The 27,236-nt window shown below is 41.9% G+C and overlaps 1 protein-coding gene and 1 long non-coding RNA gene across 4 annotated transcripts; one reads left to right on the plus strand and one right to left on the minus strand.

Annotated features, from left to right (window-relative positions):
• Positions 1 to 1,375: 1,375 nt before the first annotated feature.
• On the minus strand, positions 1,376 to 26,235 carry LOC116676313 (cadherin-1). 3 transcript variants are annotated; one of them, XM_032507521.1, is made up of 10 exons: positions 25,922 to 26,235; positions 22,790 to 22,900; positions 21,994 to 22,134; positions 21,535 to 21,690; positions 9,709 to 9,853; positions 8,984 to 9,156; positions 7,911 to 8,039; positions 5,706 to 5,891; positions 4,481 to 4,689; positions 1,376 to 2,806 (listed from the first exon to the last, which is right to left on the minus strand). In XM_032507521.1, exons 1-10 carry the CDS (start codon positions 25,970 to 25,972, stop codon positions 2,764 to 2,766), a joined length of 1,344 nt encoding a protein of 447 aa, XP_032363412.1. In that variant the 5' UTR covers positions 25,973 to 26,235; the 3' UTR covers positions 1,376 to 2,763. The 3 variants fall into 3 exon arrangements, with proteins under 3 accessions (XP_032363412.1, XP_032363410.1, XP_032363407.1); XM_032507519.1 differs by lacking the exons at positions 21,535 to 21,690; positions 21,994 to 22,134; positions 22,790 to 22,900; positions 25,922 to 26,235 and adding exons at positions 11,968 to 12,123; positions 12,428 to 12,550; positions 14,600 to 14,728; positions 15,690 to 15,925 and having other exon boundaries at positions 1,609 to 2,806; XM_032507516.1 differs by lacking the exons at positions 21,535 to 21,690; positions 21,994 to 22,134; positions 22,790 to 22,900; positions 25,922 to 26,235 and adding exons at positions 11,968 to 12,123; positions 12,428 to 12,568; positions 14,600 to 14,728; positions 15,690 to 15,925 and having other exon boundaries at positions 1,609 to 2,806.
• On the plus strand, positions 6,164 to 12,947 carry LOC116676709 (uncharacterized). The gene is made up of 3 exons (XR_004328811.1): positions 6,164 to 6,233; positions 12,389 to 12,392; positions 12,818 to 12,947. It is a non-coding gene; the product is annotated as an uncharacterized LOC116676709 (long non-coding RNA).
• Positions 26,236 to 27,236: the final 1,001 nt, after the last annotated feature.

A 27,236-nucleotide genomic window follows, 5' to 3' on the forward strand; every position in this document is an offset into this window, starting at 1 on the left:
TAGATTTCTTTAGGGAATAGCATATTATTATTAGCAGTATATAACATTTGAAGGTATTTTAAAGACCCAATGATTTGGGATTTGGGAGAAAACATAAGGGATTGCAGCTCACCTTGTGACTGAAAGGTTATGTCTTAAAATAAAGTATAAAACATGTCACCAGTGTTCCCAATGAATTAAAAATAAAATGCCACTAAATTGTGAGGGAAATTACTGTAGCCTATTGCTGGAAAAAATAAACATTCCTCCATCATTTCTGACAATTAATTATATATTTACATTTAGAAAATCTGCTCTAAGACTGTCATAAGGGATATATGTCATTTTCTATAGCCTACTTCCTGTTAATTTAATCCAAATGACCTTACTTTCATGCTTTTTGTATAGCCTACACACCGTAGGTTAACACTTTATTTTGAAAACCGGATGTAGTCACATGTTTATCATGGATGCATGATGTGCGCTATGTTTGCCAAGTCCGTCAAAAAGCTCTTGCTGTCAGTTCGATGACATTTACCATAAATAAATGGCAGTATGTGCCTGTGTTAAGAGAACATTATGGGTCACTACAGTGGTAACGTCGGCTGAGTTGACCACAGAGTTGCTGCATTTAAACATTTAAAGGTAATTTAAAATAAATAAATACATTTAAAAAAAAAAAATAATTTCACTACAAAACATTGTTATAGCTTAGCAGAGCATAATGAAACCATATATAACACTGGCTAAATTGGGAAGAAATTATTACCAACATCAGCAACCAGGTGTATGTAAAATATAAACATTGCTGTAACATCTGTTGACTGCCAAAGTGTGTGTGATGAACCCTGAACGCCAGACAAATGGGAGATCAAACTGTATGTCTGTCTTCTATTTAGTGATTGTGGTGTGCTGCAAATATACAGTAGGTTACATAACATAGCATCAATTGTATAGGAACTGTGACAAGGCTAGAAGGGGGGGTGTTGTGTTTGAAAGACTTTCGTTACAGTGGAAATGTAACGTATCTACAACCTTTGACTATTCTCCTGATTCCTGGTTTGTCTTAGGAACATATTAGAAGTATTTTTCTTTCGGTTTCGGCTACATCTCCAAGTCACGCAACAATGTTTTAAGTGAGTGTCCGAAATCTTGTTTGGTTGTTCCACTATTTAAGAAACACAATAAAGGGAATAGTGAGTAAGTGATTGAGGGCGCGGTGTTGAACACAGCTCTTGTCACATGACCAATTAATGTTTCCATGATGACTATCCAATATTCTGATACCCTGGAACCAGCACTGAATCTTTTTTTTAAGTATCAGACTGAGTCTAGAAAATGTGCATTTTATTTGTATATACAATTTTTGTAAAATGAAAACAAGCGAAACCTGTAATGAATGTGATGTTTTATTTAGCGGGATTACATTGTGTTCTAGCCTATTCAATATCCTCTGTATTGCTAAGCAGATTTTATATACTGTATACTGATAAAAACAAAGCTTTGATAATAAAGTACCATTTAAACTATTGCACCAAAAGGCGTGTTGACATTGCAATGTGATAAAGATGTCAACCAAACAGACACTTAACATTTCAACAACAAATTGAACCTTTTAAAAAGCATTTCGACATCTCATTCCCCACAGCCTCAGTGGGTGATGTGGCGTTGGCTGGCTAACTGGATTTTTCTTAATCATCCTTCTTTTCTCTTCTTCTCCGTCTTACAGCAGCAACACCAGTACTGAACAAACACTGAGCACAAAGCTTAATACGACACACCAATGATTAAAGGCTAACATGTTTGTTTTTTTCCCAACCTGGACCCTATTATGTTTTTTGTGTGTAACTGATAGAAACACCAATCTTTGAAATTGGTCCAGTATTGAGCTATAGCCCTGTGACTGAACCGGGCTGCAATGTAAGCCTACGGGACAAATGTGCATTGTCAATTTCTTCCACTAAAAGTGCTGTTTTACCACAAAGTGCTGTTTTACCTCAGATTATTATTTGAAGTGTCTGACAACATTATAGAAAGTATCCCTACAGAGATAGATCTTTTTAAAAGAGTAAAAGAGTTTTCTATCCCTAACCCACCAGACTACATTCAGATAAACAATACTTTTTGCATGTATAGAGCCAACATATTTCCAAATGTAAATCAGTAAACTATGTGTTAATATCAACCAAACCACAGTTGTTATGGTTGGAAAAGTGGAAAGACACATCAAGATGACTTTTCATAGTTTTATCTTGTGTCTGTTGACTTTAAATTAATTGTATTTTACAATGCTAAAATGAATGTTTATTTGCATGGAGGCTGGTGGGTTTATTGACAGTAACTTCAGGAATGTTTTAATGTTTCAAAAAAAGAATCATATTCTATAACAGTCAAATCTACCTCTGTAGGGATCCTTTCCATAATGTTGTCAGACACTAGAATAATAATCTGAGCCTATCTGTGGTAAAACACTTTTTTATGGATGTAAATTGAAGGTGCCCTAATAACTTACACTGTAGCTTGTTTCGCTGACTGCCGACTGCAGCGATATTGCTTAATACTGGACCAATGTCAAAGATTGTTGTTCCTATCAGTCACAAAGACATACGTGGTTATAAAAGGGTTCATTACAAGTCCAACCACCTCCTACACAGCAGAGAAAGCATGAGTATCTTGCCCTATATGTATTCCCAGTGCAGTCACACACTGTGGCCTGTACGGTGCTGTCCGGCTCCAGGCCCTCGTTGTCTGCAACCCTCAGGACCACAGTGTACTCGCAGCTGCTCAGTGAAGCCCAAAGAATTTAAAGGAAGAATGGGGAATGGACCTGGGTGTGACAACAAATAATAAATAAAATTGGTTATCGTAGCTTAAAGACACTCACAGATGTTCTACAAACCAGCTAATTTAATTTAAAGTGATACATGGACTACACTACTCCTGTACTAAACTACATTTGGACAATTATTTAGTGTCTCCAACCTGTTCAAAATGTAAGCCTGCAGATAGCTCTGTGGTTCACCCTTTTTGGTCCTGTCCCTAACCAATTTTGGTCGGACATCTCTGCCTGCCTTTCTATTTTCAAATCAATTAAAATGTATTCATAGCATCAGCCTAACAAGAGTTATCTCAAGAAATTTTAAAGATAATTTAAAGTAATTTAAAGATATAATTTACAAAGACCCAACAATTCCAATAACTCCCCCAAGAGCAAGCATTTAGTACGACAGTACGAGGAAAAACTTCCTTTTAGGGAGAAACCTCGGCAGAACCAGGTGCCAGTTGGGGGTGTGATGAACAGTGGCAAAAACAGTCAGAATAAAGATAATGGAACTATGACTAGAAATAGTAGTTGTAGTAGTTCAGGACGTAGCAGGGCAAGGTAGGGTGTAGTAGGGCATAGCAGGGCTAAGCAGGGCGTATTAGGGTATAGCAGGGTGTAATTTGGTGTGGCAGGGTGTAGTAGGGCATAGCAGGGTGTAGTAGGGCATAGCAGGGCATAGTAGGGCGTAGCACAGCGTAGCAGGGAGCCCACTAGGAACAAAGCTGCAACCATGACATAAACATAAGGACTCCGGGGAACAAGCTCCCCAGAGCTAAGTTAGTAACAGTAATTACTGGGACATGATACAGTTGCACAGATGTACAGATGCGACTGTGATACAGTACTAGACCCGTGTACTGCAGTTCTCAGTGGGACCTGTCATCAGAAAGTCTTCACTATGTCATAATTATTGCTTAACGAAATATTCTAATTGGAAAAGCGAGGATTATACCTCCTGTAAGTCCTTGCAAGCAAAGAGATACCCAATTTGTTACATATGGAGAAAGTACTATACAATGTCTCTCAGTTGTGCAGCCTTTGATGAAATGTGGCAGCCATTTTTTTTCTATTGTATAAAAATATCTTAAAATACTTTTTCCATCTTATCTTGATTTTTGATACATTGTTGTCGTTTACTTCGTGACTGGTGTCAACCTGTTTTTCTGTCTTTGTAGAAGAGCAAACGTTATTTAATTTTATTTCATTTACTTGGACTTGTGTGTGTGTTTATTTATGTACTCTGATACACGATTGTTTTCTTCTTCTTTAGTTACTAAGTTGTTGACGGTGGTCTTTTTGGTTTATGTGGGTGTTGTGTTTGCCTACAGAAGAACCTGGTCATGTAACGCAACATTATAAACGGTGTTGTCCAATCCCATGTTTGTTTTTGTTTTTAAAGTTATCGATTTAGCTTGAAAAGTCGATACACCGCCACGCCCTTGTAGTATTAAAGTGTTGACGTAGTATGTGACGGAAATTAAAAGTCAGAAGATTTTCAGACACAAGCTTTATCCCGTTTACTGAAATCTCAGCTACTCCTACATTTTATCTCCTGTAATTGAGTCATCATCTGCAGGCTGAGACATTTTAGCAATGAATTCACTATTTGTTAACCTTCTGTAATATAAAAATTTAAATACAAGATATAAAATAACAAACATCAGAGTTTAATCTTACGTGACTTCCTGTGTGTGTCCAGTGTCAACAGCAAGGGCCTCCCGTTTTACCACATGCTTCTCTACTGGATCAGAGCCTGGAGTTTCAGTGACGTCCTGCACAGTCACCACCACTGTGGCGGTGGCAGTGGGCAGTGGAGTAGCAAAAGGAACTTCATTCTCCACTGCAACCAACAAAGTGTGTGTGCTGCTCTTCTCAAAGTCAAGACCCTGGTTGGATGGAAGGAAACGCACAGCAGCACAATTTATCAGACACAGCATTCTGCTGGAAAACTGAAACTCTAATTCCCACTCTTTACCCCTCCTGTTGACTTCGGGTCAAATTTGAGCCGCTTTTAACAAGTTTCTATATCAGAAATTTGGGTTTCTAGCCACCAAACTGTCAAAAGAAATAATGTGGATAGTTTCATACAACGCTCTTCACAAGTAATATAAATGATCAGTTCACTACTTTCATTGAATTTGGTTGTTTCATTTAATTGTATAGGATTTGAAAATGGCAAAAGAACGTTGAAAAAATTAACAAATATGTCGGAAAAGGCTTCAAAAACGTTGGAGAAAGTGGCAAGAACATCAAAAAAAAGGGGAGAGAAAAAATATCGGGTAAAGTGACAAAAGTGTTGAAAAAAAGTTCATTTTATGAAGATTGAAGCAAAAAAAACAAATAGTTACATGATCAATGTGGAAGACAACACAAGGGTTACTTAAATACATAACAGCAATTGTTCTCTTATAAACTGACAATAGGAAAAACAGCAACCTATTTTGGCTTTTTCCCTTTCCTTTAGTTTGTTATATATCTTTTTTTGTGCACGCTAAAGGTTTACAAAGTGAAAAAGCCCAAAGTCCCCCCCGAAAGGGACTCACCATCTTCAACAGAAAACTGCTCCAAACAGCTCTATTGTAGTCCAGCCTTTACTCCTGTGATAAACGTGAATCACTTTTTAACACACGTTTTAATGCTCGCCTAGCTTCTAGCGTGGCACGCCATCATACCCTGCTTCTGACTGGCTAGTAGTCCTCACCTAGCTACTACGCATGTGCACCTCCCAACAAAGATGGAACAGAAGTGAGATGGATAAAACAGTGGGCTCAACACACAAGGGCAAAACCTATTCTGATATAACCTCTGAATATAATTATGAACCTGACAACAATGACCTAAAAATGAACCTGATAATGAGCATAATCTGAACACTTTAGAAAAATATTTGTTAATATCCTACCTTGGCAGTAGAAATGATGCCTTCATGTTTGTGACTTCCTGTTTTCACGTTAAAAAGTCCCTCAGGATCACCATCGACAATCTTGAACCTGGCGTTCCAGGCTGGAGAATATGGTTCGTCTCCGTCTGTTACTGACATCGTTAAGATCTGAGCGTTGACTTTGTTTTCATCAACTGCTGCCTCATACTGAGGAGAATGCAAGGGATGTGTTAAAAGTGAATCAAACAAGTACTGGTAAAATGTTGCTATTTTTGTTTGTTCAACATGACATGTTTTTTAGGATCTGCATCATCATGCAGTTCAGTTCATTACTTCCCTGTAGCTGTGGGATCCTCTGTTTAATATAGGTCACTCACTCACTTTAAGCAGAAAAGTACTTAAACTTTCCTTCCAACATCCAATCTTTTTAGTGTGAATTTGTTATAACATGTGACTAGCGTTGTTAAGTGATATCAACTTTAACTGTTTGTACTAGAGGTGTGAATCTTCACTGATCTCCCGATTCGATTACGATTATCCTGTCAACGAGTTGATATCTTGATGCATTGTGATGCATTTTTGTTATTAAAGCCATATAGGATGTTTAATTCATAGCTTTTCAAACCTTAAAAACATTGTGCTGTGCTCTAATACTAAATAAATTGGATTTAAAAAACTACAGCACTGAGCACAAAGTATTTCCTGAATGTGCACCACATACCAGACTATGTAAAGAGAAATGTTGTTAGGCCTACAATAAATTGTACGCAGAAATAACCAATTATGGACCCGTCAATTATTGATGCAGCGTCGTCCATTTCCACGATATGATACCTCAATTATTTGAGTAATTTGAAGACCTCTAGTTTGTACTAGAACATTTTTCCATACTTAATGTAGTGTTGCTTGTTGTAATGTTCAACAAACACCTTATTTTTCTCATACTGCCCATGGCAGCTGCACCTGTCCTCACCCTCTGTACGAGAGGCTCTGCTGGAGTTCTGTCTCTTTAACCCCCCCCTCCCGACAAAGCCCAGTCTGCTCTAATTGGCAAGCGTTCTTCTTGGAATCTCCTCCCCGCTCCAGTTTTGTTTCTCTAGTAACACCTGGAGCTACTGTAACAGAGTATATAGCAGGACTTTGTACCACGAAAAGAGGCTCCTTAAACATATACTACACAACCGGACATGTCCCAGCATTAATGTGACCCGAAATTGGAGAGAAATGAACAGCATTGGCCACCAAGATTACAGCTATCTGGCGTTAGCATGCAGCTACTTAATCATTAGCAGAAGGCTAACACTGTGTTTAGACAATGTTAACACCAAAATAGCTGGATTAGCTGGCTGGAGCAGATGACCAATCATAGAAGGCCAAAGAAGGCCGACTAAGGGCCCTATTTTAAAAATCTACGCGCACGGTGGAAAGTGCACGGCGCAGGTGCGTTTAGGGCGTGTCCAAATTCACTTTTGCTAGTTTGATGGCGGACAAAAAGGTTTGGTGCGCCGGGCACATGGTTCAAATAGGTTGTACTTAGTGTTTTCATTAATTCATAGGTGTGTTTTTATTTGTAACCGTTTGCATGTTTGTGTGCTGCTGCGCTTCCCTGTGTGTGTGTAACAAGAATAGTGTGGGTGTGCTGTCCATAACCCTTGGCACACTTTACTAATTTCCTGTTTAGACCAAGTTTTTGTTGGTCAATGGCGTGATCACTTCCCGCTGCCTCAAGATAGCTATACACCATGAATTCACCTGAACACACCTCACTGGAAGACCAGCCCATGGGCACAAAGATGGTGCAGGTGCATTTGCTGCTTGGTCTTAAACTAGCAAAGACACTTGCTTTGGGCTTTGCACTGCACCGGGTGCAAGATAGCCAAGAGTAGAAAACCTGTTGAAACTGGAACGTTCAGAACAGTTGGAAATCTGAACGTTTTAGCTCACAAAGATTTCTCTAAAATATGTTTACCTCACCTGAACATTATAATCTGACACGATAACATTGTAGAAATTACAGAAAATATGGAAAAACATAATACTTCCACTTTAAAAAATGACAATAACATTCAGCCCCAGGGACACTGCTTCAGCATGGTGAGAATCCTGAAGCTTGGAGATCTGCTGTGCCTCGTTATGGTTGCTAAGCAATGATTGGATAACTTCTCCTCTGGAGATTGTTTAGCCAATAGTGAATTTCCAGTCAAAAGTACTGTATGTTGTACTTACCGATGGCTGAGAGAAGGCAGGAGCATTGTCGTTGCCATCTGTGACGTTAAGGATTACTTTTGCTTCTCCAGTCAATCCTTCTCCCACCCTGTCTGCTGCTTTTACCACCAGAGTATACATGGGGTATTTCTGTTAGTAAAGAAACAGTTTCCCTAATCAGATCGAAGGCTTAAACATTTTGCGGTCATGTAACAGATTCAATTGGAGCAGAATCCTTTAAGAAACTGAATTCAGCTGCAAAACTAACGGCCTTCCCCCTAGCCTCGGCTGATATGATGACACAATGACACCTTCTCAAGTCCTTTTGCTTTAGAAATTGCCTTCAGCTATGAACAGAAGCAAGTGTGCTGTGAAAGTGGTTGCAGAAAGTGATATGGAACTAGTCATTATGGTACTAGTTACAATTCCTTTTAAATATTCTAACTATTCTAACTATTCAAGTTTGTAATAAATAAAACAATGATCCTTAATATGTATTTAGCGGTCCAAACTCTAAATGTATAGAGTATAAAAGTAACATACCCTGCCTTCTACTCCATCAGGCTGTATTCGTTAGGTGTACAGTCACTGAGATCCATTGCAGTTGCGGTTCCGTAGGCAATTACAGTTATAGGCTCTTTGTTAATGTAAAATGGAGGAAACTCGCAAGCAGTGCTGTACGGATAATCCTGACACAAAACCATTTCAAGCATCTTGGACTTGAGACCATAGAAAGAACAATCATGGATAAAGGTGTCACGTCACAATCCAGCTGTTTGTTTTTTATTGGCCGCCGGACTGGGGTGGGTGTGGCCTACCTGTGTCATCGAGCTTATAAGAGCAGACTGAAGGAAGTTGAGAGAGAGAGGACACGCCGTATACAATCAGCCAGTTCCCCGAAAAACCATTTTTAATCAAATCATTTTACAGACGTGACATCACGTGCAAAGTTACTACGTCTGCTCTTATCTCGGTGAATTTCCTCCACTCTACCAGTGTCTCACAGCACAGAGATGGACACTAATGAAAATGGATTTTCATACCAATAGTGTTAAAGCATGTAAAGACAAAGGCAATTAGTTTGAGAGTCTCACCTCTCTGTCTAGCCCACCGGCATTGACTCTGATGACTCCTGTGACTGGGTTGATGGCAAACATCAAGTCACTGGGCAACGCTGGCTCCTGGCTGATAAGCCAGTAGCGGATATCTGAGTTGTCAGTATTTGGCTTGTCAAGATCTGTGGCCACAACCTTAATCACCTCAAAACCTGGAGAGATGGAAGACAGAAGTTAAAACTAAGTACAGACTTCTCAAAGTTTTAAGAGCACTCCATAACAATGCATCTGGTGATCATGGTATGTGTAGGGTTAGGGTGTCAGTTACATCATTTTGTAGTTTTGTCATACCCCACAGAGTGGACTCAAATTATCCTTAGATATAAAAAGTAGTGTACAACATATGATTAGACAACTAGATAAGAGCAATGACCAAGATGACAAAAAGTCTAAATTTTTAGCATGTCAAGAACATAGAATCATCAAAGTAATAAGATTGTAAAAATATTGTTCAAACTGCTATCTCTAGCGACTACATTATTTTTTGGGGTCACAGGTAACATTAAAAAAAGTCTTCAGCACTATCACATCCACTGAGTAGTATTTTCCCTAATGTGCTGGAGAAGGTCTTGGAGTTTATATATCAAAGTAAAAGGTCAAATAGTTAAAATCCTATCCTTCTTTTTTGTCTTTTAAAAGGGAAACATACTGTTGAGCTCTGCCATACATCTGTTTCAGGATTAAATGAGATCCACTAACTGTACCTATTGGTGTGGCCTCAGCAACTTCTCCCAGAAAGATGTCTTGAGCAAAAGTAGGTTTGTTGTCGTTCATGTCAATAACTTTCACTATAATATCCATCGGGGCCTCAGCATTTCCTGAACCGTCTGCTACAGCATGAACTTGACACTGCATAAAACAAACATTTGGATTATAATACTGTACATGCAAGAACACTCCATGATAATGATTGGGCATGGATCATACAGATACATACTGATTCAAGCAATCCTGTTATTGACCATCAGAGGTGTCAAGTATACTTTGTTACCTAACTGAAGTAGAAATTTCTATACTTTACACGTGTCATTATTTTACAGCAGACTTTTTACTTCTACTCCTTACATTTTCACGCAATAATCTGTACTTTCTACTCCTCACATTTTAAAAATGGCCTTGTTACTCTTAATTCAGTTCAGCTTGTTTTCATTCCGGCTTGTCATTGTTAAAAAAAGCACAAAAAACAGATGTACAGTACATAAAAATTCCAATAAAGGCTATTGATAACATGCATCTGAAGTTTGACTTTTTGCACCATTACAATACTTATAGGCAACTAGTCATCATATCTTCCACGCCATGAAACACATGTTACTGCTCAGTGGTACACATATATGGTTATTTAATGTATTTGGATTGTACAAAAATGTGTTTATTTTCAATGGGCTAAATGCCGCTGAAACAGGTGCATCCCAAATTTTCAACATTAACATTTTGATATAACAATATAGTCATTATGGCCTTTAGAAAAATGTATTGTTGTGGGGGGAGGAAGGTGGGGGGTGGTAGTGCACCATAGGCCCCTGTGGCGTTGTCTAAGCTTTTTTCCTTAATGGCATTTTTTCCCCTTATATTACTTTTACTTTTATACTCTAAGCAGTTTTGAAACCAGTACTTTTACATTTTTACTTTACTTTTAAAAAGCTCTTCCACAGAAGTCTTTTTTAACCCTAGTATCTATACGTCTAACTGAGTAATGAATTTAAATACTTTTGACACCTCTGGTCACCATGCTCTTAGTTGAACTTAGAGTGAGAGCCTTTGAACTTACATAAAGTCTTACATGTTTCTGAGAGCTAGATACTTTATTGTAATTTAACCCTCTGAGGTCTACGTGACTTTAAAATATCTTCTTGAATTCTCCTTTAAGGTTTTTGCAAATATACTGATCCCCATGTGTTTCATATCAAACTCAGCTTTCTGTCTAGTGACACCCATTTGCTGGAGAGCAATGAGTGAACAGATAATTTGGCTTTAAAGCCGAAATAATTCTCAAATCTCTTGTGAAAACATAACTACACTCAGTTGTTTTGGTGCTTGGAGTTTACAAAAATCTTGGGCTCACAAAAAAAGCCTAATATATGAATAAAATAGTAAATAAATGTCTAACATACATTTTGAGGAGGAGTGTCAACTGTGTTGCCAGTGTGTATACTAATAACAATAATCCTGACATCTTAATGTTCAATAAACTGAGGAACATTTAGATATGAGAGTTATGTAACAAATTCAGCTAGATAATTAACTGTTACCTCATGTATACATTCCCATGATGCACTGAGCACCTCTCTCTTCCTCCTTCTCTCCATCTGTATGTAACCTCATTCCATTAATGCATGTTACTAACTCGACTTCTTCCCTTTCCCAGAGTCTTGCCCTCTCCTCTCTCCTCCTATCGCTTCCTGCAGATGTTTCAGGCTCTGGATCTGTGGTTGGAGTCACCTGCTGCCTCCATGTTCCTGCTCAACACCCTCTGCTGCAATTCTCCATGTCTCTGTCTGTCTGTCTGTCTGTCTGTCTCTCTGTCTTTCTCTGTCTCTCTCTCTCACCCCCAACCAGTCGAGGCAGACGACCGCTCACCCTGAGCCATGGTTCTGCTCGAGGTTTCTGCCTCTTAAAGGAAGTTTTTCCTTGTTTCTGTGGCCTAGTGCTTGCTCTTGGTGGGAACTGTTGGGTTTCTGTAAATAACATCACAGAGTACGGTCTAGACCTGCTCTTTTATGAAAAGCGCAAAGAGATAACTGTTGTTGTGATTTAGCGCTACATTAATAAAATTGAATAAAATTGAATTGAATGTATGATGAGCACAAAATGAAAAATAAAAATGCATTTTATGCTGAAAATTAATATTTAAAAACAATGAATTCTGAAAGCAAATGGAGTCCGTGTGATGACTCCCGGCCTGATCCTGAAAACTGACCAAAGAACGTATGTGTAGCACTACCATCAGAGAGGATGCTTACCATGTACCTATCTTTCACCTCTCTGTCCAGTGGTCGTGTGACATACAGAGTGCCAGTGTTTCTGTCCATGGTGAAAAGGCCAATAGGAGGATGATCAGCTCCTTCACCAGTGATGCTGTAGAAGATCTTCTTCACTCTATCCGCATTAGAACGGATCTGGACAAAACACCACAGGCCTGAGTTAGACCACTCTCACTCACTACAACAATAGTTACAATATTCTTAAACATGTTTTACTACAATAACAAAGCAATGCCAAATTATTTGAATCATACTATTTTTACATTTTTGAATCTAGTGTAAATAAGAACGTTTTCAAAAATGAAATACAACCCAAAATAATAATTTCAAATCCAAGCTCAATGACGGCAGTAGAAACCAACATGGAGTCATCTTTTTCAAAAACAAATATTAAATACAGTTCAGTACCAATGAGTATAAGGGCTTTATTTCATCTTACTCGCGTTACTTTTAGGGGGTATGGTCCTCTGTCATTCTCAATAACCGAGATGTCAGGAATAACCCATTCTCTCTTCCTCCTCCTCAGCCCCTCAGCCGGCTTGGGAAATTCCAGAATGCGCACCTGTTGATCAGTTGCACTCTGAAAGAGCATGCACATTAGTAGCCAGTTTTAGTACAACAGACTAATAATACAGTAATGATTTATAGTTTATTTATCTTACAACGGAAATTACAAGGGTTTTAATATGTTGTTAGACAGGCCTGAATTTTGTGAATTTGTTTTTACATGTGACTAGCGTTGTTAAGTAATATGAACTTTAACTGTTTGTACTAGAGGTGTGAATCTTCATTGATCTCCCGATTCGATTACGTTTATCCTGTCAACGAGCCGATATCTTGTTGCATTGTGATGCATCACGATGCGTCAAATACATATTGTTATTAAAGCCATATAGGATATTTAACTAATTGCTTTTCAGACTTCAAAAACATTGTGCAGTGCTCTAATAGTAAATAAATTGGATTTTAAAAAACTACAACACTGAGATCATGGCACTTTATGAATGTGCAAAACATACCAGACTATGTACAAAGAAATGGTGTTAGGCCTACAATAAATTGTAAAAAGAAATAGTCAATTATGGCCCCGTCAATTATTGATGCAGCGTCGTCCATTTCCACGATGTGATACCTCAATTATTTGATTAATTTGAAGACCTCTAGTTCGTACTAGAACATGTTTCCATGCTTAATGTGTTGTTGCTCGTTGTAATGGTCAACAAACACCTTATTTTTCTCATACTGCCCATGGCAGCTGCACCTGTCCTCACCCTCTGTACGAGAGGCTCTGCTGGAGTTCTGTCTCTTTAACCCCCCCCCTCCCGACAAAGCCCAGTCTGCTCTAATTGGCAAGCATTCTTCTTGGAATCTCCTCCCCGCTCCAGTTTTGTTTCAATAGTAACACCTGGAGCGACTGCAACAGAGTATATAGCAGGACTTTGTACCACGAAAAGAGGCTTCTTAAACATATACTACACAACCGGACATGTCCCAGCCTTGATGTGACCCGAAATTGGAGAGAAATGAACAGCATTGGCCACCAAGATTACAGCTATCTGGCGTTAGCATGCAGCTACTTAATCATTAGCAGAAGGCTAACACTGTGTTTAGACAATGTTAACACCAAAATAGCTGGATTAGCTGGCTGGAGCAGATGACCAATCATAGAAGGCCAAAGAAGGCCGACTAAGGGCCCTATTTTAAAAATCTACGCGCACAGTTGGAAGAGCATGGCGCAGGTGCGTTTAGGGCATGTCCAAATCCACTTTTTCTAGTTTGATGGCGGAAAAAAGGTTCGGTGCGTCAGGCACATGGTTCAAAAGGGTTGTATTTAGTGTGTTCATTAATTCATAGGTGTGTTTTGGGCATAACATGCAATATACAAATTAGAAATCTAGGAGAAGGAAGAAGAGATTTAGATTAGGAATCTCCCATTCCCTTTAAAAGCCATGCGTTTTTGTACCATGGCGCATTGTTAATATGGCGGATTTGCACCGTAATATTTTCATTTGTAACCGTTTGCATGTTTGTGTGCGGCTGCGCTTCCCTGTATGTGTGTAACAAGCATAATGTGCATGCGCTGTGCATAACCCTGGACACGTTTCACTACTTCCCTGTTTAGACCAAGTTTTTGTTGGTCAATGGCGCGATCACTTCCCGCTGCCTCGAGATAGCTATACACCATGAATTCACTTGAACACACCTCACTGGACGGCCAGCCCGCCCATGGGCACAAAGTTGGTGCAGGTGCATTTTCTGTTTGAACAACGCAGGCGCTGGACGGGAAACCTACAACTTCGTCAGTCTTAAATTATTAAAGAACAGTTCTGAACAGTTCTGAACATTTTAGCTCACAGCGATTTCTCTAAAATATGTTTACCTCATTAACTGAACATGAAAATACGACATGATAACATCGTAAAACTTTACAGAAAATATGGAAAACCATAATACTTCAACTTTAAAAAATGTCAACAACATTGACTATAGTTCTTACTTCAACCCCACGGACACTGCTTCAGCATGGGGAGAACTCTGAAAAGTCTCTTCTGGAGAGTGTTTAGCAAAGTTTAGTGAATTTCCAGTCAAAAGTACTGTGTGTTGTACTTACCGATGGCTGAGAGAAGGCAGGAGCATTGTCGTTGCCATCTGTGACGTTAAGGATTACTTTTGCTTCTCCAGTCAATCCTTCTCCCATCAAGTCTGCTGCTTTTACCACCAGAGTATACATGGGGTATTTCTGTTAGTAAAGAAACAGTTTCCCTAATCAGCTCGAAGGCTTAAACATTTTGCGGTCATGTAACAGATTCAATTGGAGCAGAATCCTTTAAGAAACTGAATTCAGCTGCAAAACTAACGGCCTTCCCCCTAGCCTCGGCTGACATGATGACACAATGCCACCTTCTCAAGTCCTTTTGCTTTAGAAATTGCTTTCAGCTATGAACAGAAGCAAGTGTGCTGTGAAAGTGGTTGCAGAAAGTGATATGGAACTAGTCATTGTGGTACTAGTTACCTTACCTTGGAAATATCAATTCCTTTTAAATATTCTAACTATTCTAACTATTCAAGTATGTAATAAATAAAACAATGATCCTTAATATGTATTTAGCGGTCCAAACTCTAAATGTATAGAGTATAAAAGTAACATACCCTGCCTTCTACTCCATCAGGGTGCATTTGTTAGGTGTACAGTCACTGAGATCCATTGCAGTTGCGGTTCCGTAGGCAATTACAGTTATAGGCTCTTTGTTAATGTAAAATGGAGGAAACTTGCAAGCAGTGCTGTACGGATAATCCTGACACAAAACCATTTCAAGCATCTTGGACTTGAGACCATAGAAAGAACAATCATGGATAAAGGTGTCACGTCACAATCCAGCTGTTTGTTTTGTATTGGCCGCCGGACTGGGGTGGGTGTGGCCTACCTGTGTCATCGAGCTTATAAGAGCAGACTGAAGGAAGTTGAGAGAGAGAGGACACGCCGTATATAATCAGCCAGTTGCCCAAAAAAAAATTTTTAATCAAATCATTTTACAGACGTGACATCACGTCCAAAGTTGCTACGTCTGCTCTTATCTCGGTGAATTTCCTCCACTCTACCAGTGTCTCACAGCACAGAGATGGACACTAATGAAAATGGATTTTCATACCAATAGTGTTAAAGCATGTAAAGACAAAGGCAATTAGTTTGAGAGTCTCACCTCTCTGTCTAGCCCACCGGCATTGACTCTGATGACTCCTGTGACTGGGTTGATGGCAAACATCAAGTCACTGGGCAACGCTGGCTCCTGGCTGATAAGCCAGTAGCGGATATCTGAGTTGTCAGTATTTGGCTCGTCAAGATCTGTGGCCACAACCTTAATCACCTCAAAACCTGGAGAGATGGAAGACAGAAGTTAAAACTAAGTACAGACTTCTCAAAGTTTTAAGAGCACTCCATAACAATGCATCTGGTGATCATGATATGTGTAGGGTTAGGGTGTCAGTTACATCATTTTGTAGTTTTGTCATACCCCACAGAGTGGACTCAAATTATCCTTAGATATAAAAAGTAGTGTACAACATATTATTGCTAACTAAGGCTAACTACTTTAATGCATTGCGCAAACAGAAAACAAAGGTAGATTTAGACAACTAGATGAGAGTAATGACCAAGATGACAAATAGTCAGCACACTAATGTTTTTTTAATTGGTATTTTTCTGGACACAAAATTGCCCTGGACCCCTATACTTTTAACTGGAAGATTTGTTTACATTTAAAAACTTTGTTTTTTGAGAATTTGACTTGGCTAACTTATTTTGTTCCACTGAACAGCAATAGCACGTCAAGAACGTATACTCATCAAAGAAATAAGACCGTAAAAATATTGTTCAAACTGCTATCTCTAGCGACTACATTATTTTTGGGGGTAACAGGTAACGTTAAAAAAAGTCTTCAGCACTATCACATCCACTGAGTAGTATTTTCCCCATTTTCCTGGGCAGGACTTTCATCCATCCATCTTCACCCGTTTATCCAGTTTTGGGTCGGGGGGGCCCGGGCGCCCCATTGGGGACCCCAAACTTCCCTTTTTTGGGAGCCACATCAACCGCCCCGGGAGGGGGACCCCGAGGGCCCCGGGGCCCGGGTTGGAGATAAATCTCCCCACCTATTTCCTAGGTCTTCCCGGGGGCCCCCCCCAGGGAGTCCCGGGAAACACCTCCCTAGGGAGGCCCCGGGGGAGGCATCTTTCCCAAGATCCCCAAAAACCCTAAAATGGCTTTTTTCGCGCGAGGAGCGGGCTCTATTCCACCTTTTTCGGATAACTGACCTTTCCCCTATCTCAAAGGGAGAGGGCCAGCCCCCCTCCTGGGGGAAACCCCATTTCGGCCCTTGTACCCGGGTTTTCCCTCGTTTTTCCCCGGTTTCATGCCCCAACCCTTTCCCATGCCCATAGGTGGGGTGGGAACGAAATTCCCCGGTAGATCAAAGAGCTTTGCCTTGGCTCGCTCTCTTTTCGGACAACGGGGGCCAAATAAAGGGTTTTTTTTCCCCCGCCCGGTGCTCCGTTTCCCCGACCAATCTAAACGTTTCCCCTTTTGGTCCCCCATCGAAAAACAGCCCCCAAAGGGAAAACCTTAACCTCCTTACTGGGGTAAGGACTACCCCCCCTCCCGAAAAAAGCACCCATCTTTTCCTGCTGAGAACCAAGGGCCCCAAAGTTTAAAGGGGTTGCTGACCCCATCCCAGCCCTTTCACCTTGCTGCAACCGTCCAGTGGGGGTGAAGGCCCCGACCGGTGCCATAAACCCCCCCTCATCCGAAAAAAGCAGCGATAAACCCAACCCAAACCGAACGGCAACCCTCCCCCCCCCCCCCCAAGCCTCGATACCCCTTTTCCATAAATATTAAAAAAGGGGGGGAAAAATTGGTGCCAAAGCGGGCCCTGGCGGGGGGCCAAAACCCCCCCCGGGGAACGATTAAAATTAAACTGCCGAAAACCCCAAAAACAGCTCCCTTTGGTCATACAGAGTTGGGGACCCCCCCTTTAAGAAGGAACCCCCTCCCCCCATTTCCCCCGCACCCCCTCCCAAAATTTTTCCCCCGGGGGGCCCCGGGGTTCATACCCCCCTTTTCTCCAATCCCCCCAAAAAAAGTAGGGTTTGGGGCCCTACTCCCAGGCCCCCTCCAACCTCCTTGCGAGATTAAAGATTTTACCCCGTTTTTCCCACCCCGGGGAAGGAATCCGATTGTTCCTCTTAAACCCGAGGTTCGTTTATCGGCCCCCCCTTTCCTTTTCCCGCCCCTTGGGAGAAAACCCTTTACCAGGGAGGTGAGAAAAGTGTGATCCCCCGGGTTTTGGGCCACAACCTCGGGTTTTCCCCCTTTTTAAAGAGGGGAAACCACCCCCCGGGTTCTGCCACTCCTCCCAGATTTCCCCCAAATTTTTAAAGAGGCTTTTAAACCCCAAGACACCCCCTCCCCACCCAGACCCTTTCAGCTTTCTGGACGGATTCATAAACCCCGGGGGCTTTGCCGCTGGGGGTTTGTTTGATACCAGCGACTTCCAACCGGGAAAAATTGACGACAACCCCCCAATCCCCCAGCTCTGCTCCCCAAAGGGGGCGGTCAGTGGATTTGGAGTTCTAAAAGTGTTTTCCCCCCCTTCCCCTCCTCATTTTGAGGTAAACAAGGTCCCACCCTTACGTATACAGCTGGATGCCCTCTTTTCCCCCTCCTGAGGTGGGAACGGTTTCCAAAGCAGTTTGGGGGCCGCCCAAAAGCCCTTCTCCATATTTTTCCCGAACTTCTCCCACACCGTGCTTGCCTGCACAGCAGGGCGCAGTTTTCGGGTGGGGTCCCCCGCAACGGCCCCCCCGGGTCCCCCGGAAACAATCCCAAAGGGGGGACTCCTTCTTCGCGGAGGGTTCCCCTGACCCCGGGGCCCCAGGGTGTTGGGGGTTACCCCCCCTGGCACCAAAAAACCCTAGACCACAGTCACCGGCAGCTTAGAATGGAAGCTTTGCCATTGCCCCCAAAGGTTAAATGCCCCCAGCCTCCCAGGGGCACGAAAAGCCCCCGGGGTTGGTTGAAAGCCGCGGACAGGGGGCCTCCTCGACTTTCCCCATTTCCCGCATAAATTTGGGTTCCCCGGGCGTCAGAGTTCCCCCACCCCGAAAACTCACCACCGATGGGACATTGACAGCTCTGCCCTCTCTCCCCCCGGTGCCCAAAACAACGGCCCAGCCTAAACGATTAAAAAAATCGATCTTGACCTTTGGCCTAGGGGTGCTCTGGTCCCAATCCCTTTTAGCACCCCTATTTTCAAATGGGTTTGTGAGGGAAAATCCATGCTACCAGAAGTCCAAAAACAGACAACCATTTGGTTTGACCCGGGGGTTCTCCCAATCAGCCTCTAAAAGTATCTCCATATTTCCCAGTGTGCATTGAAATCCCCCCCGCAGAAATAGGATCCCCCCGGAGCCCCCTACAGGACTCCCTTCAAAGGGCTCCCAAAAGGCCCAATACCCGAACTTTGTTTGGTGCATATGCACAAAAACGTCGAGTTTTTCCCCCCCCTCACCCGCAGGGTGGGAGGCGCCCCCGTCCCGGGGTAACCCAAGACGGCGCTCGGGGGGACGGGGAGTATCCCCACCCCGCCGGCGCCCCACACCATGGGCAATCCGGAGTGGGACAGAGCCCCAACCCCTATCCAGGAGAACTTCCAGAACGAATGGCGTAGAGGTAAGCCCCCCCATTTAAAGGGTAGCGCTCCCCCCCGCACAAGTTCCCCTTCCCCCCAGGAGGGACATTCCAGTCCCCAGAGACTCTGCCCCCCGGTTTGGTCCTCCGAAGCCCCTGACCCCTTTGCGCCCCCCAGTAGCAGGGACCCCACCTTTGGTCCCCCACAGGTGGTGGGCCTGGGTTGAGGGGAGGTGCCAGTCGCTTGTCGGGCTTTCCCGACCCGGGTCCGGGCAAACCCCGGCACCAGAGCTCGCTCACAGACCCCCCGTCGGGGGCCGGCCCCCAAGGGGGGCCCCCGGGTTCCTCCGGGGGGGGGTCCCCCGTTCCCTTCCTTTTTCTTTCCCTTTGGGTTTTGAACCATTCGGGGGCTGGGCCCCCCCCTGAGCTCTTGCCCCTGGGGGACCCCCCCAGGAGCAAAAGCTCCAGACAACCCCAAACCCCCAGGTTTATAGGGACACACAAAAATCCACCACGATAAGGTGTGGTTCCCGGGGGGTGGGCGGACTGATTTTACTAAATCAAATAAAAGGTAAACGTTAAAACCTATCCCGCTTTTTGCCTGAAAAGGGAAAAAAAAAAAATGTTTTAGCTTGAATACTCTGTTTTGGTTAAAGAATCCTAACGTACCCATTGGTGGGCCCCCGCAACTTCTCCCCGAAAAGATGTTTGAGCAAAATAGGTTGTTTTTCGTTTGGTCTAACTTTTCCCATAAAATTCCCCTCGGGGCCTCAGCTTTCCTGAAACCGTCGTACAGCATGAACGAAACTGCATAAACAAACTTTTTGGGTATAATAGTACTGCAAGAAACTCCATAAATATTTGGGCGGATCAACAGAACTATGATTTTAAACAAACCTTTTTTGACCTCAGTGGGGTCAAGATATTTTTTACCTTACTTTAATAGAAATTTTTTTAAATTTACCCCGGCATTTTTTACGCAGACTTTTATTTATCCCTTTCATTTTCCCGCATTATGTATTTTACTCCTTTCTTTTTTAAAAAGGCCCCTTGTTACTCTTATTTCAGTTCAGCTTGTTTTCATTCCAGCTTGTCATTGTTAAAAAAAGCACAAAAAATGGATGTACAATACATAAAGACTCCAATAAAGGCTATTGTTAACATGCATCTGAAGTTTGACTTTTTGCACCATTACAATACTTATAGGCAACTAGTCATCATATCTTCCACGCCATGAAATACATGTTAATGCTCAGTGGTACACATATATGGTTATTTAATGTATTTGCATTACACAAAAATGTGTTTATTTTCAATGTGCTAAATTTGACTGAAACAGGTCCATCCTAAATGTTTCACCATTAACATTTTGATGTAATATAGTCATTATGGCCTTTAGAAAAATGTATTGTTGTGGGGGGAGGGGGGTGGTAGTGCGCCATAGGCCCCTGTGGCGTTGTCTAAGCTTTTGTCCTTAATGGCATTTTTTTCCCCTTACATTACTTTTACTTTTATACTCTAAGCAGTTTTGAAACCAGTACTTTTTTACTTGAGTAAAAAGCTCTTCTACAGAAGTATTTTTAAACCCAAGTATCTATACGTCTAACTGAGTGTTAAATATAAATACTTTTGACACCTCTGATCACTGTGTTCTCCGTTCTTAGAGTGAGAGCCTTTGAACTTACATAAAGTCTTACATGTTTCTGGGTGCCAGAAACTTTATTGTAATTTAACCCTCTGAGCTACATTAAAATATCTTCTTGAATTCTCCTTTAAGGTATTTGCAAATAAACTGATCCCCATGTGTTTCATATCAAATTAAGCTTTCTGTCTAGTGACGCCCATTTGCTCCAGAGCAATGTGTGAAGAAATAATTTGGCTTCAAAGCCGAAATAATTCTCAAATCTCTTGTGAAAACATAACTACACTCAATTGTTTTGGTGCTTGAAATGAGTTTACAAAAATCTTGGGTTCACAAAAATAGCCTAATATATGAATAAAATAGTAAATACATGTCTAACATACATTTTGAGTAGGAGTGTTGTCAAACATTAGTTGGACTCGCCAGTGCGCATAATAATAACAATAATCCTGCATCTTAATGTTCAATAAAACTGAGGAAAATTTAAATATGAGAGTTATGTAAGAAATTTAGCTAGATAATTAACTGTTACTGCTGCAATTCTCCATGTCTCTCTCTCTCGCTCACTCTCTCTCGCTCTCTCTCTCATCCCCAACCAGTCGAGGCAGATGACGGTCCACCCTGAGCCATGGTTCTGCTCGAGGTTTCTGCCTCTTGAAGGAAATCCTGAAAACTGACCAAAGAACGTATGTGTAGCACTACCATCAGAGAGGATGCTTACCATGTACCTATCTTTCACCTCTCTGTCCAGTGGTCGTGTGACATACAGAGTGCCAGTGTTTCTGTCCATGGTGAAAAGGCCAATAGGAGGATGATCAGCTCCTTCACCACTGATGCTGTAGAAGATCTTCTTCACTCTATCCGCATTAGAACGGATCTGGACAAAACACCACGGGCCTGAGTTAGACCACTCTCACTCACTAGAACAATAGTTACAATATTCTTAAACATGTTATACTACAATAACAAAGCAATGCCAAATTATTTGAATCATACTATTTTTACATTTTGAATCTACTGTAAATAAGAAGGTTTTTAAAAAGGAAATACAACCCAAAATAATAATTTCAAATCCAAGCTCAATGACGGCAGTAGAAACCAACGTGGAGTCATCTTTTTCAAAAACAAATATTAAATACAGTTCAGTAACAATGAGTATAAGGGCTTTATTTCATCGTACTCGCGTTACTTTTAGGGGGTATGGTCCTCTGTCATTCTCAATAACCGAGATGTCAGGAATAACCCATTCTCTCTTCCTCCTCCTCAGCCCCTCAGCCGGCTTGGGAAATTCCAGAATGGGCACCTGTTGATCAGTTGCACTCTGAAAGAGCATGCACATTAGTAATGTAACTAATAATACAGTAATGATTCATAGTTTATTTATCTTCCAACGGAAATTACAATGGTTTCAAAATGTTTTGTAGACAGGCCTGACAGGCTCACTGACGCATGCTCACTACATGCACAAATGGAGAACTGTCAAGGGGGTGTTAACGGGCTGTAAACAGTTAATGTTACGGTTTGTCAGCTCTATATATCCTAAAGAGAGGCCACGGCAATCTAAGCAAACACATAAAGGCAGGTTTGTGTGTGGAAAAACAGTTTTTAAATATTTGTTATTGCAAAGAGCCATGCAGAGCCAGAGAAATGTGCACATATAATAAATTGACATGACACGGCTTACACAGATCTAACATTGCTACACAACACAACAACATAGCTGTGAAAAAGACTAACAAAATGGAGTCTTGGCCATTCCTACACAGCCACAGAGGGGTAGTGCTTGTTATAGAAAAACAGGTCTTTGCATGCAGAGCCTCTACACTGTCAAAACAGCCTCTAACGATGTCTTTACTGTACTAGACCCTTGATAAACAACAATAGGATGTACTGTATATGGCATTGGCAAAGCATTTTTGTAATAAATATATTCTATTTTAAATGCCCCTTTAATAGTATGTCTAATCTAATCCTACCTCTACGTTGTTAGCATAGCCCACTTCAGTATGTTGATGTTGATGGTTCTGGCCTCCCTGGTAATGTTCAACATTTAATGTTGGCTCCTCAGAAGTCACAAAAACAGAAACCTAAGAGAGGAAAACAGCCTTTTAATTACTAATAATCCAGATGTCCAGAAAATGTTCAGGCTATAAATCTGATTATGATGAAAATGATTATGGCATTCCTTGGGATTAAAACAGTATTTAACATTAGTGTCATTCACAACGGAGCAGTGGCGGTTCTACAATGAATCACACCCCGGGCGAGACCCCTTCGAGTGCCCCTGCACCTCCACAAAAAAACAAAAAACAAACACAGAAACATGGTTAATGTTTGTGCAGATTTCGCAGAATTACTATTTTATATCATATATGAATTTTACATTCTGATTATCCTGTCATATTTTGTGCAGAACTGTGTTCATTGTCTTTTGGAAATGTTGGTAGTGGAGACTGTGCACCTTAAAAAGTGTTGTAATTGCAATAGTTAAATAACTGCTCTTCTCTTAAGTGTGTCTTTCAAATGTTCTAATGAAGGATGTGTGCAAATGAGAAATATAATTTTCTCTTTCACTTATGTTGGGTCCAGCCACCTTCCTCGGGTTTACTTCCCTCAGTGCTCTCCTCACCTGATGTTCCTGGAGGGATAGCAAGGTGTTGGGGAAGGCTGGGGAGGGGCTGATTGTCCGTTCACCTCAAACCGGGCAAAGAAGCGGTTTAATTCCTATGTCATTGTAGCATCAGGGGAGGTAAATGTGATGTTGTGGCCCTTGTAGTTGGAGATGTGTTGTAATCCCTGCCACACTTGACATGGGTTGTTTTCCATGATGTATCCCTCTATTTTCCTTTTGTATGCTACCTTAGCAACCCTAACGTCCTTCTTTAGGTTAGCTCTGGCTGAGCTGTGCTGTGCCCTGTCTCCCGACCTGAATGCTGATCCTCGGTTTCTGGTTTGGGAAGACCCTGGTTTGTTTTGTGATGGTGATATGATGGTGAGCACAGAATGTGATGTAGGATAGGACAGTCTCTGTATACTCCTCTACATCCAGGCTCTCAAATAGACCCCACTCTGCGAATGAGAAAGTGTCGTGGAGCTGGTAGAGGACGTCCTCTGACCAGGTGAAGATCTTCCTAATGGTGGGCTTATTTTTCCTGATTTGAGGGGTGTAGGCTGGTATGAGGTGCAGTGAGAGGTGGTCTGAAAAGCCAATGTGTGGTTGGGGCATTGCGCTGTGTGCATGCTTAATTTTACAGTAGACATGGTCAAGTGTGCTCCTTTCCCTGGTGGCACACTTCACATCTTGGGTGAATTTAGGGAGAACAGCTTTTAAGTATGCCTGGTTGAAATCCCTGGCTACTATTTTTACCCCACCTGGGTGTGCATGCTGCTGTTTCCTTACACCCATGAAGATACAGTAACTGAGGACTACATTACGTTAGCATCTGGGGGGACTTACACAGCCGTGATGCTGACTACAGTTATGTCCCTAGGTAAGTGAATAGGGCGGCATATTACAGTTAATGCCTCGAGATAGGGGAAACAGTACTTGTGCGATCCTCCCAATTACGCCTCTCCAAGTATCTCCATCATTGCCCACGTGTGCGTTGAAGTCCCCCAGCAGAACTATAAAGTCCCCTACTGAAGCCCCGTACAGGACTCCATTCAAGGTCTCCAAGAAGGCCGAATACTCCAAACTCTTGTTTGGTGCATATGCACAAACAACAGTCAGTTTTCCCCCCCATCACCCGCAGGCGTAGGGAGGCAACCCTCTCGTCCTCCAACTCCAACGCAGCGGCACTCAGCCGGGGGCTTGTGAATATCCCCACACCCGCCTGACGCCTCACACCCTGGGCAACTCCGGAGTAGGACACAGTCCAACCACTATCCAGGAGTACGGTTCCAGAACCGAGACTGTGCGTAGAGGTGAGCCCCACCAGATCTAACTGGTAGCGCTGTGCAGAACCGGGCTCCGTGGCAAACCCGGCCACCAGGCGCTCGCTGACGAGCCCTCCGTCTGGGCCTGGTTTCAGACGGGGCTCCCGGGCTTCCTCTGGGCAGGGTCACTCCCTCTCTACCTCGGTTATTCATAGGGTTTTTGAACCATTCTTTGTCTGGCCCCTCACCTGAGACCACTTTCCCATTGGAGACCCTACCAGGAGCACACAGCTCCAGACAACACAGACCGCAGGTTCATAGGGACACACAAACCTCTCCACCACGATAAAGTGATGGTTCCCCCCGAGAGGTTGGTAGGAAAATTTGACGATATTTTCAGATCACTTTCTTACCTGTGCATTCACTGATTTATTTGCATTTTTACATTGACTCAGCATCTCGTCAAAACAAATAGTGCTTGTGTTGTATGACTTTTGTTTAATCTCCTACACCTCTGTTTTAATCTAGTACTTTAACTTAATGTGTTTTACCTATGTTTTCTATTTTTCTGTGTCAACCTTCTGGACCAAGACTCTTTTCAGGAGTTTTTTTACTTGTTTTTCTGAACATCAGAACTATGTCTGGGAGTCACTCCAACAACTACTTACATAAACCATTGGAAGAGCATGAGGAGTTTGAGTGAAATCATGTGGGAATGTTGTTGCTGGGATGTCCAGTGAGAAGTGGGGGCCTGTTTTGGGGCCATGGGTAAAAGGAACGAATGCTGAAGGAAGGGCGTTCAGTTTTCTTCAGGGTCTTTCGGTTAAATAAAGATCTATTATTGCACCATCCCTTCTCCCTGAAGATTCTTTGATTCAACAAATCAGTCTAAGAAATTGCACAACAGTGTTTTGAGTGTCCTGAGCTGCTCCCTCTCTGGCTCTCTCATTACTCAATCTGTCCCACACTGGCTGGTATACTTAGTTAGATATCTTTCCACTTTCTGGGGAATTTTAATCAGATAAGATATGATTGCAATTTCAGTGTTACCAAATAAAAGACTTAAAGGAGGGAGGGAGAACCTGTATGAGGGAGTAATACAGTTCATTGACAGTAATAATACTTTGTTTACATTTCTGAATGTGCATTTGTTAAGCACCATTATTTAAAATGTGACTGTGAACTAAATTAAAACAGCAAATTGCAGTCTCTGTATTTATTATTTTACTCACCTGTAAAATGGCGAGTAAAATGCCCACAACCGTGAGCCCAGTGGTCCCCATCTGTCTCTAAATAATAAAAACAATAACAGGGAACAAAATAAATTGAAGCACTAAATGAACTATAAGTATATTCCTTTGCAAAGTTCCGTTGTGGTTTCTTTGTCTTCTCTGCTGAAGGTAGGTTCAGCTGAATGAGTTGCTGCAGGTACTTTCAACGTATGAACACACCTAAAGAGACGGATACCCGCAGTTTGTGTTACTTCCTATTCCTAAATGGGTAACAGAGCAACAGCGTTCTTATTAACCACCAATGAGCTGTATCTGAGCTAAGTGAGCAGCATTCTCCAACTTTATACTCTGCTCTCTCTCTTTCTTACACACACACGCACACACACACAAGCACACACACACACACACACATTTTGCATAAAACGTTTTAAACTACGCTGTGGGAATAACTTGAAACCTTTTGAACATGGCAGTAGAAGTTTCAGGTTGCCCATTTTCATGAAACTAAATGTGATCTTTATTTAAAATAGTGCGACAGGGCCAGGGCTCCAGAGTAACTTTTTTTTACTAGGAGCACTTTTAGTAGGCACTTTACCTAACTTCAAATTGTATGGGCACAGACAACTTTAGAGTGCACAAGCTCAAAAAGACCTGTTACGCAAATTTCCCCATATTATAAATGATAAATGCTTTAGTATTTGTTGTGAATAATGTTAAATTCCATTCTGTGAGAAGTTTGAAGAAAGTCGTTCTTACGTTTCTTTTGTATCTTCGAGTGACACACTGTTTCTGTGCGAACAGACCTTGAGACAATCCTTCCTCCCATCCTGACTCTCTTATCTTACTACACCTCAAGTTAAAGTGCTCATATTGTGCTCATTTTCAGGTTTCACACATATAGTTTGTTTGCTTTGGTCCAAATCCGTTGGTGAGTTAGTAAACTTGGAGTGATTTGCCCTCGGTCAGTTTGGTTTGGTTTGGTTTTCACACCTGGAAAAATCCAAGCATGCCAAAAAGAACGTCAAGCCCTCTTATTGGTTGCATATGACTGGGGGGCGGGAACAAATACAGGAAGAAGGTCCTGTGTTCTGGACTAGTTGTCACACCAGCTAATTTCATTAAAATGATCAAACATTGTTTCTACATCTCCATTCTACGTTGTTACTACAGCTGCTCTGGTCACTGAGACTTCACTCTGCTCTGCAGGCGTCTGTCTCCAATTTTAGCGAAAGGGATCTTGCTTAATACCAATGTCAAAGATTGTTGTTCCCATCAGTCACAAAGTAGGGGTGCATAATATAGCGACTCAATATTG

The sequence above is a fragment of the Etheostoma spectabile genome, chromosome 3, assembly GCF_008692095.1.
Source record: "Etheostoma spectabile isolate EspeVRDwgs_2016 chromosome 3, UIUC_Espe_1.0, whole genome shotgun sequence".
NCBI lineage: Eukaryota > Metazoa > Chordata > Actinopteri > Perciformes > Percidae > Etheostoma > Etheostoma spectabile.